This window comes from Octodon degus, unplaced genomic scaffold (genome assembly GCF_000260255.1).
Source record: "Octodon degus isolate 3935 unplaced genomic scaffold, OctDeg1.0 scaffold00078, whole genome shotgun sequence".
In the NCBI taxonomy this organism is placed as follows: Eukaryota; Metazoa; Chordata; class Mammalia; order Rodentia; family Octodontidae; genus Octodon; species Octodon degus.
The window spans coordinates 12,159,870-12,170,898 of NW_004524654.1; the positions used below are offsets into that span (position 1 = coordinate 12,159,870).

Genomic DNA, 11,029 nt, shown 5'->3' on the forward strand with positions numbered 1-11,029 from the left:
ATTCTATTGGTGATTTCTTTTGACATGAAGAAACTTGTCAATAAGATGAGATTCCAGTTGTTCATTCTTTGCAATATTTCCCATGAAGTTTGGTTTTTATTTATCCTTTATAGGTAAGTGGATGCAACTAAGAGGCTATACTCATAAGTGAAATAAATCAGACCCACATGTGTAAATATCACATTGTCTCCCTAGTGTAAGAACCTGAAAGAATAGATAAAACCTGAAAGGTATAATAAATTAGTAAAACAGAATGAAACTGAACTTAAGGATTAAACAATGAAGATGAGAGAAAGGAGAAAAGATAGGAAAAAAGGAAGGAAGGAAAAACAGGCAAGTATATATACAGGATGGCTGAGATGATTGTACACATCATTTCCATCAGGTTTGCTCTGCAAATAACAGTTTATGTTTAGAATTCTCACCTTGACTAACTCTATGCTGACATCTGCGATCTGAGCAACTACATCAAAGACAGCAATGTGTAATGCAATACCCATGGCTTAATGCCTCTTATCTTGGTCTTCCAAATGTGTACCATTCCTAATGTCTTATCAATTATTATACTCCCTTTAAAATAAACTAAAACAAGACCAGCCAAATAGCTCAGAATATCAAAGTGCCTGCGCACAGGGTTAGATCCCTAGGCCTGCTGTGGCAGCCCAGCTCCGGGATGCATTGAGAGGCAATTGAGACTGGGTGTGATGGTGCACACCTGCAATCCTAGCTTTTGGGAGGCTGTAAACAGGCAGATCACTACAAGTCTGATTTAGTAGTGAGACCATGAACACCCTGTAAAACCTTCCCTAACATACAAATTAATTAATTAATTATTAATTAAAACAAAAAAGAGAAGGAAAAAATTAAGAGTTCTTGAAAGCAAGGGCCAATGTTCAATTATTTTCCCAAACTTGTATATCTGCTAATTTGAGCAACAGATTTGATGATAAAAATAGATAATATAGGTCTCTCCCCGCCCCTTATCCAAGTCCGCCGCGCTTTGGCGCATCTCTATGCGCCGCGGTCGCTCTGGCCTGACGTCAGAAGCGCCGCGAGCTGTCTGGCCTTTAGGCCCTCTTCTTGGTTGAGGACATGACCAACCAGTACAGTATTCTCTTCAAACAAGAGCAAGCCCATGATGATGCTATTTGGTCAGTTGCCTGGGGGACAAACAAGAAGGAAAACTCTGAAACGGTGGTCACAGGATCCCTGGATGACCTAGTGAAGGTCTGGAAATGGTCTGATGAGAGGCTTGACCTGCAGTGGAGCCTGGAGGGCCACCAGCTGGGGGTGGTGTCTGTAGACATCAGCCACACACTGCCCATTGCTGCATCCAGCTCTCTGGATGCCCACATTCGTCTCTGGGACTTGGAAAATGGCAAACAGATAAAGTCTATAGATGCAGGACCTGTGGATGCCTGGACTTTGGCCTTTTCTCCAGATTCCCAGTATCTGGCCACAGGAACTCATGTGGGAAAAGTGAACATCTTTGGTGTGGAAAGTGGGAAAAAAGAATATTCTTTGGACACAAGAGGAAAGTTCATTCTCAGTATTGCTTATAGTCCTGACGGGAAGTACCTGGCCAGTGGAGCCATAGATGGAATCATCAACATTTTTGATATTGCAACAGGAAAGCTTCTGCATACGCTAGAAGGCCACGCCATGCCCATCCGCTCCTTGACCTTTTCTCCAGACTCTCAGCTCCTCGTCACTGCATCAGATGATGGCTACATCAAGATCTACGATGTACAGCATGCCAACCTGGCCGGCACATTGAGTGGCCACGCCTCCTGGGTGCTGAACGTCGCCTTCTGTCCTGATGACACTCACTTCGTCTCCAGTTCATCTGACAAAAGTGTGAAAGTGTGGGATGTTGGAACAAGGACCTGCGTTCATACCTTCTTTGATCACCAGGATCAGGTCTGGGGAGTAAAATACAATGGAAATGGCTCAAAAATTGTGTCTGTTGGAGACGACCAGGAAATTCATGTCTATGATTGTCCAATTTAGACATCAGCACCTACAAGGCAGATGCTGTGGAGATGATGTGCAGATTGATGGGATATTCCTTCCCCTTTTATGTGCATTTAAATTAAGAACTTGAGCACGTATTGTAGCAGAGACTCAAATTTTGTAGACACAGTATAAAGATGTTCCTGTTTTAATGGAAATGCGGTTCATACTTAATAAAGAACTCTTCCTGCAAAAAAAAAAAAATAGATAATATAACATTCATTGTTAATTCGCTATTACTGGTTTGAAAATCTGTAACATATACATTGTTGTATGTTACTTTGTTTTTGTCTTTTTTCTACTTTTTTTGCTTTTGGTTTTACTCTTCACAATAAAATAAAATAACTTATAAAAAAGATAACATTATGTGATACAGCATAAAAAGACTATCTGTATTGCATTTTTAAAATGCAAATATGGATAAATTCATTTACTCCTTATTACAGTTTTGAAAATGAATCAATATTCAATTTTTAGATTGAAAAATTGTAGAGTTAAACAGTTTTCCCAAGCGTGACTTGAATACATCAAATTCAATTCTATTGTCATTTACTGAATATATATAAAATATAAAAGAAAGGACAGTATTAATTCACTTCCTGTTATAGGAATTGTCAGGTAGGAGCTTGGTGATGAGGTATAATGGTGAATCTCAGAGAATGGAGGCTTCTCGGTCCCTCAGCCCACCTTCTCCAACGTCCAGTGGTATGTACGACCATGAGCAACTTGACTTCATGTGAGGCTGTGCTAGGGACAGAATACTTCCCTAGCACCCTTGCCAAGTTCTCTGCCCTACGTGAAGGCCTTTGGTAAATTGGATGACATTTTCTCTCCTAATGGTGAATGGATGAGCACTTCTCTGAGCAGCAACCCAAGTCTTTTATCATCTCAGAGAAAGAGTGGTGAGACTAAAATTCTTAGATGATACAATGGATTACATTCTGAAAAAGTATTTATTAGAGAAGAAAGTACACCTTCCAAATATCTATAAGTTTGAATTACCTTTGGAAATATTATTCATAAATTGTGAATGTATCCAGATTTTCCTTATAACTCAATGTCTTAGACAGTTCAGAGTAATCTAGAAATATTTTATTTCTTTTGTAATAAGAATCATTGTAAATAATTAAGAATCTTTAGTTAATTTTTAAATAATTGGAATTAATATAATAATTAGAAGAATTTTAATATAAGAATCATATATGAATATTAATATATTTATATTATAAAATATTTTATAAATGCATTAATATATTTATATTTGTATACACAAATAGTTATAAATATATATTTAATGTATATTATTTAAAATGTTCAAATATTTCCTACTATATAGAAGTGGTCATTGGCAAGAAAGTTACAAGTATTTAAAATATTGAGTATATTATTGAAATGCAAAGTTGTTGTGAAGACATGAAAAGAGGACAAGTTACACAATCATTACCAGAGCTACTGGTTTAACTGCATTGAAATGATAAAACATGAGAGAGACACAATAAAAAGAAAACATGTCTAATATAAATTCATTTGTCAGCAGTATTTAAAAAAATGTTCTGCAAAAATTATAATACCAAACTAATATTCTTTTTTTTAAAATCAAAAAGGTACAACAGATATAGTGAAAGGGAAAGAAACTACTCAAAAGGAAAGAACAATTGGGATTGAACATAACAACATACAATGTAACATCCATTGCTAATTTCCGATCATTTTGTTTTGAAATGCTTTATTTTTTTTCTCTTTCAAATGAATTTTTAAAATAACAGATTTGGCTGTGAATTTTAAAGTCAAAGTGTATGAATTCACTTCCATTAAAACAAACAAACAAACAAAAAAAAAAAACACCATGAATAAGTTACATTGAGAAGAAAAACTAAAGAAAGAAGTAAAACCCAAATAATTAAAATCAAATTCCCTTAAATTAACAGCTCAGATAATGATTACTGCTTTGTTTTGAGACAAAGTCTAGTTCAGGCTATCCTCCAACTATGTAGCCTATGGAGATCCTCTTGCCTCAGCCTACCACGTGCTGGGATTACAGGTATATACTATACCCAGAAATGACCACTTTTAATCTCAGACTGTATAAATTTCTTTGTTTAGGGCTGGGAATATAGCTTGGTTGAACAGCACCTGTCTAGCAAGTATGAGGTCCTAAATTTGATTCCCAGTGCCCTCAAGAAGTCTGTTGTAATGATTTCTTAGTTTAATGTGATATCTGAGATCTCAGTTTCTTTCAGTGGCTTACCCTGATTCTTTAAAGAAAACAAGGCTGTTTTGTGTGCCTGCTGTGAAAGCCATGACCTAAAAGTGTAGCTGAACAGCACTTATTTCCAACTTCTCTTCTAGGTTTTACCCACTTTTCTGAACCCAATACTTAAGCCATCAAGAACTGTATGCAACTGTGGGAATATAGCAGGATCTTTCAGACTTTCTGCTGTCATTTTCCTAGTTTGCTTTTAAGGAATGACCTAGGAAAATCTTGAAGACTGGCCTACCCCAGAACTGTCCTCATGACCCAGGACCACACTGGCAGCCCTCTGCACACTGCCAAGGCCCACTTTATCCTCACATACTACTCCCACACACACAATGCCCACTACCTCAGCAGTTTCTTCACACAGTGGCTTTACAAATGTTGAATAAGCCAAGAATAGTGATGCATGACTATAACCCCAGCTACTTGCAAGGCTGTGGCAGAAGGATCTGAAGTGTGTGCCCAGTCTGGGCGAGTTGGCAGGACCTGTCTCAAAATAAACAAAAAGGCCTGGAGATGTAGCTGAGTGGTTGAACACCTTTTGGTTATTGAGTACTGCTCCCAGTGCTGCACTTCTGAAGTTACAATTAATCTAATCATTCCACCTTGAAATTTCAAAAAAGCATACATAAAAGGTATTTTATTTTTCATAAATATATTTGGAGAAAGGTTCGCAACCCAATCCCAACCCATTATCTCCTATAACTGTTAATGTTTTCTAAATAAAAACTATGTTGTTACAGCCCTTACCTGAAATCAGTAAAGAGAATAAGAATGCTAGTACATTATCACTCCAGTTGGAAATAAAGGCCACTCCTGGGACCAGATCACAAGATTTTTAGAGGATTCCACTGGGCAAGAGACAGGCAACCAAAGTCATAGAGATGAAAAAGGCATCTGCAGCAGTCATAATCACACTAGTATGAATAAAGTGCCCCAGCCAGGCACTTACAAAAGATGAACAAGAGGGACAGTGGAGTCCCACAAAACTTCTATGTCTGGGTCCTCATCAAAGACTCCTGGTCTGACAGAAAATGTTTGCCTGCAAAGTCAGTCTGACTCTAGTGCAAGGTACACAGGAAGTAGGACAAGGCCAGGAGATAGAAGGGGCCTTCCAGCCTCTCAGGAGTCCTTTACCACTGATGGCTTCTGTGTTCTCTGATGGTGGTGGGGCTCCAAAGATCCTGGCAAGGAGCCCTCAGTTGGAGTGGGCCTGGTCCTGAGCAGCAGCCAGGAGAGCCCGTGCACGCCCTCCTGGCCGTACTGCTTTCTGGGCTCCTGCTCTGTGGGATCCAGGGCAAATGTGCAGGAACTGTCTGGGTGGGCAGGGTCCCCATCAGTAGCAAGGAGGCTTTGTCCCTGCTCCCCACTCCGAAGATAGAAGACGGTCTCGCGTTTGGCTCGGGAAACCTCGGCTCTCAGGCGCTGCGTGCGTGCCTGGCGCTCAAAGGCAAAGTGTTCACTGAGATGAGACCAAGTAAAACTGTGCAAGTACTTGAGGTTCCACAGGTCACAGCAGAAGGGGCTGGGCCTGCGGGCGCCCAAGGGCGTGTTGTGCAGGCGCAAGGCCGCACGCTTGGCTGTGCATGCGCTCATCCCGGAACTCCACCGAGCCCTCAGTATAGACCTGGCTGTACTTGGATCTTTTCTTTCCTCCTGAGTCAGCTGCTGCCTTCTTCTTGTGCTTCCCAAACCTGTCTTCAGCCTGAAAGAACGCGTGCCCAACCTTCCAGTAGACGCTGAGGAGGTTGCGTGTGAGTAAGGGTCGGAAGTGCGGTGGGACGAGAGATACAGGATACCCCCGCACCAAAGGCAAAGGCGGGGGTATCCTGTATCATGCGGGGGTATCCTGTATCTCGCAGGGGTATACTGTATCTTGCGGGGGTGTCCTGTATCTGCGCTTCCTGCTGCCGAGAGCAGCTTCTTCCAGCTCCTCAGCTCCTCCTCAGCCTGTGAATTCTCTTCCTTCCAGCGGCTCCTACTCCTCAGAGCCCCGGCGGACATGCTGGCTATTAGTCTTTAATGGTATGTTTTCTAGCTATACCAACCAAAAGACACCTATGCAAACAGAAACTTATGCAAATAAAGAGAAGAAATGAGAAAGAAAATAGTTACAAGTTTTCAACGATGTATTTTGATCTGAGCATCAAATACTATTATGGTTAAGCAATTCAATTTATTTTTTTTAATATTTATTTATTTGTTTATTTTGTGTGTGTTTGGCCAGCTCAGCCCACCAGCGGGCGGGGCTGGCTGGTATGTGGTGCTGAGGGATTGAACCGCGGTCCCTGTGCTTTGCTTAGCTTAGCTTGTTCTAAGTAGGTGCTTTAGACCACTGAGCCATCTCACCAGCCCCACGCAATTCAATTTAACAATTAAAATATTAAAGGTTTTCGTTGCATCTAGAGATCCTCTACTTAACAAAGATAAAATTTTCATTGTCATGATCATGTGATTTCAATATCCACTGAGTTGACATTTAAAAAAATAATATCATACCATGTTTTGTCTTTTTTAAGAAGGCACAGCTGGGGTCCCATTTTCAAAGTTAAGGGCCATCTCAAAAAGCAGGTGGGAGGTGTGGTCTTACAGAGTGATTCTATAGTTTACACTTTCTCTTCTTGTAAAACATCATTGTGACCCATCTTCTGAATAATAAAACGATACAATTTATAATGACTGAAAATATTCTATCCCCAAATCTACTGTTATTTTCCATTTACAAAGTTCTTGCTAGATTTGGTGTAATCATTTTCTTTCTTAATTTCACAATTCTGTGACTACAGGCAAAAGAAAATTAAAAAAAAAAATAAGTCATGTAATTCAAAGAAAAGTCCTAGGCCTTAGGAAATACTTCAACTTCCTTCAATTAACACGTGGTTTGAATTTCAGAGGAAAGTATTTTTAATGCTAAAAATATAATTTCTAGCTCCTGTTTTTTCTCCTTTAGAAAGAAATTATTTAGACACTGATTTTGGAAGAAAATATTATTAAACAAATGCACTGAGCATTTCAGCCTTGAAATGAAACTATTCCAAATTGTCAAAGAAAAATGTTCCTTCCAGTTCCTCATCTTCACTGTTTGCTGCTTCTGTTTGATAATTTTTTACACATTGACTTTCTTTTTTTTTCTCCATAATTTTATTGAGAAACAAATAACAATGAGACAGTTTCAAACCAAATTGGTAGGGCAGTTTCAATAATTAACACATTGCATACATTCTTCCTAGTGGTTAATTGCTGTACAAGATGCGGACATGATATCCTATTTACCAACACCATTAGAACAAATCCCTCTATTCATTAAGAGAATGCAATGATATATCTATCCTAACCATTTTTAATACACAGTACAAATGGACATTCATTTGTATCCCCTTTACACATTGACTTTCATTTCTTCAACAGTTGTTTTATCTCTTTCATCGTTTCTCCACCTGAAGCCGATTCAATTTCAAAGATAATATCTTTCAGATAGAAGTGTTTCTGTGACTGATATCAAATAAATTCCCAATTTGAAATTGATACCCTAAGTTTTATTTGAAGAAAAGGCAAATAGTGCTGGCATATACAAAAAGAATTGGCACAGGTGTGTATGTGACTTCCTCAGAAGAGGACAATTGTGGGTGAGAAATCCCCTTCCGTACATCTGCAAGCAGGCCATTATTTTTATTGGAACAAGCATGTTAAAGAGTTGGGAAAAGAAAACATGCTTTTGCCAACTGAAGTTTAGCTGCTATTTTACTTTTCCTGAAAGCACTACGGAAAACATAACACCAAAGTTCACTACACAAATGACGGATGAACAAGAAAGGTACATTAAGATAAATTTGACTCAGAATTTATGAAAATAAAGTAAGCTAAAAACCTTAAAAGCCTCAAAATAGTGCTTAATGGTACATTTGCAAACAAGACAGCTTGAAAATGTGGCATGAAATAAACAGATCATCACTTAGAAACATAACACTTACTAACTGAAGTTCATCCCAAGTACAGGGCCTGGGAGTTTGGCCAACAAAATTATCTCATGGGGCCTGGAGTTTGATTTGTATTTCACATAATATGAAGTGACGTTCATTACCTTGTAATCGATATGCAGATAAGCAGAAATTATTTATGGCACAATTAACTGGGTAAGAAAGAATACCATATATGTCCATATGGGAGAAATCACTATTTCTGACAGGAAAATAAACCATAAAGATACTTTTTGACAGTGATAAGACCTCAAAGATAACCTGCTGACTTGCAAATGTACCCTAGTTTGGTTATTCTAATATATTTGTGATCATCATTTAATGTGATGTTTTAAATATAAATTGGATGCTTAGGAAAATTTCTGTCACTGTAAAAATCAACTAAAGATGCTCTGAGCTTTTAAAATAATTATAATAGAGTTCATAAAATGACCTTAGAATGTAAGGGTTTTTTTTTAATGATAATTTTTTTGAAATTTTAGGACAGGGTGTACAGGGTCTCACTACATCGATCAGACTCGTAATGATCCTCCTGTTTACAGCCTCCCAAGTGCTGGGATTACAGGTGCATGCCACCATACCCAGTCTCAATCATCCTCTCAGCGTGCCCTGGGGGCAGGGCTGACACAGCAGGCCCAGGGATTGAACCCTTGGCTCCTGCGCCTGCTTACAGGAGCTTTAATCCACTGAGCTATTTGGTCAGCCCTCAGCATGAAAGTTCTATAAGTTAGAAATAGAAATAACCATTTTGAGAGAAGCAGTGTTGAAAAAAGAAATAAGGCTCCTCTGAATTTTTATTATCTAATATATTTATATTTATGTGCTCTCCAGAAGACAACTTATCTGATTATTTCCCAAATTACTTATTTAACTGGTGTATGATTGTGATATATAACATTTGTTTGGAGCACTTAGTACATAAATTTATTTAACTATAGAACACATTTTGGGAGAAGTAAGTGACAAATATAAAATGAAAGAAGAATGGAAAGGAGGAAAGGAGGGAGAAAAAATGGTGAAGAAAAGAAGGATGAAGAGAAGGAAAGAAGGGGAGGATAAAAAGAAAGAGGGAAAGGGGAGGAAATGGAAGAAGAGAGAAAGGAGATGGAGAGGGAAGAGAACTTTGGTGGCTGTTTTCCTTAACTGCCATTCACACACACTGCTGTGTGCTAGCCTCCCTCATCAAATCCAGGGTTTCATACAAGAATGGCCCTAACACATTTCACCCTCTTAAACAATGTTCTAGAAAATTGTCCATCCTTAGTAAGAGCCCTTTCAGGAAAGGAAGCACCTTTTCAGTAAGTCAGACTATTTGATGAGTTTCTTCCTCAGTGAGTCAGCTTTCCCCAGTACTGCCCTGTAATCTTTGCCCCTTGCTAAGTGGTCTAAATTACCCCATGTATTAGTTACTGTCTCAGTTACTCTTCTCTTGTTGCTGGGACAAATACCCAACACCCAAAATGAAGGAAGGGAAGGTTTTTTTAGTTCATAATTGCTGGAGATTTCCAGGTTCCAGGTTTCCAGGGCTCTAAGGCTTCTTTTGTCAACATACTCAATAACTTGGAATGCATACCCTGTTACTTTTAAACATGCTTTTACACCTACAGTTTTCCTTACCCAGAAGCCTTGCTCTTTCCACATTTGCTTTCCACTACTTTGGTTTTTCTTAATAACAATACCAAATTTTTTTTCTTAATAAAATACATAGGATTGCAAAGGAACTTCATTATATTACTATAATAGATACTGGACAAGTTGTGATATGTAACTTTAAAAATCATACATAAGTAACAATTGTGAATTTAAACTATTTTTGAAAGGTATAATGACTATACATAGTTTTTCCTATGCTTACAACAATTGCAAAGTTACATGAAAAATCATCCATGAATTCAAATCTTAAGACTCCTCACAGAATCTTGACCAACTGACAGTATGATTCATACCATTCTTGTTTCTCATTTAAATTTATAAGAAAAGAAAATGTAAAATTTCAGTTTGAACTTAGAGATGATAAGGATGTTATTTTGTTTCTATTATTGTTCATGTACCTGCTAAATTACATATTCTCTTTTTTTCAAAATTTTATTGATTAAATTACATATTCTTGATTCCAAGTATCTTTTATTTCAATTAATTGTCTGTGACTTATCTAAGTCCATTATTTTAGCTTTTAAAACAGTGTTTATGAAAGTTTTGACTTAAAAGAAGGAAACTTTATAATTCAGTCAAATGTGTTGCTTTATAATTTTGATGACTTTTCCTTTGGTATTTTGTTGAAGAAATTACATATTCATATTTTATTTCAGTAACTTAGAATTGTATTTCTCACTTTTAGATTTTAGAAATATACTTGAAAAAATTTATTTTAAACAAAAAAGTAAGAAATAACAATAAAACAGGTTCATAACAGGCTAGTAGGAGAGTAACATTAAACAATACATTGCATATTGTAATATTCACATTTTTTCTTTTATCATTTTTTCTTCCTTCCTTTCCCCTTTCCACCATCGGTCTACCCCCAACCTTTGGAACCGTTTCTTCCCTATTCACAATGTCTATTGTATATTTTGACTCTTGCTTACTCTTTCAGATTCTCACTCCAGTAAGATAATATAATGTTTACACATGTGGGTCTGGTTTGTTTCACTAATGAATTTGATCTCTAATTGCATCCATTTACCTTAAAGGTCTTGAGTTTATCTTTCTTTATTGAGCAGTACTCCATTATATAAAAAGACACATCATTTTTTTAATTTAATTTAATTTTATTTTATTTTCA

General features: G+C 37.5%; 1 protein-coding gene and 1 pseudogene across 1 annotated transcript; one reads left to right on the top strand and one right to left on the bottom strand.

The window, feature by feature from the left end:
• The first annotated feature begins 1,006 nt into the window (after positions 1-1,006).
• On the top strand, positions 1,007-2,197 carry LOC101588380 (WD repeat-containing protein 61). Its single transcript, XM_004636190.2, has one exon. It carries the CDS (start codon positions 1,093-1,095, stop codon positions 2,008-2,010), a length of 918 nt encoding a protein of 305 aa, XP_004636247.1. The 5' UTR covers positions 1,007-1,092; the 3' UTR covers positions 2,011-2,197.
• Positions 2,198-5,279: 3,082 nt separating this feature from the next.
• On the bottom strand, positions 5,280-6,274 carry LOC101579188 (annotated as a pseudogene).
• Positions 6,275-11,029: the final 4,755 nt, after the last annotated feature.

Excerpts from the sequence above, each read along its gene's own strand:
- LOC101588380 (XM_004636190.2), top strand. The coding sequence starts at position 1,093 with ATGACCAACCAGTACAGTATTCTCTTCAAACAAGAGCAAGCCCATGAT.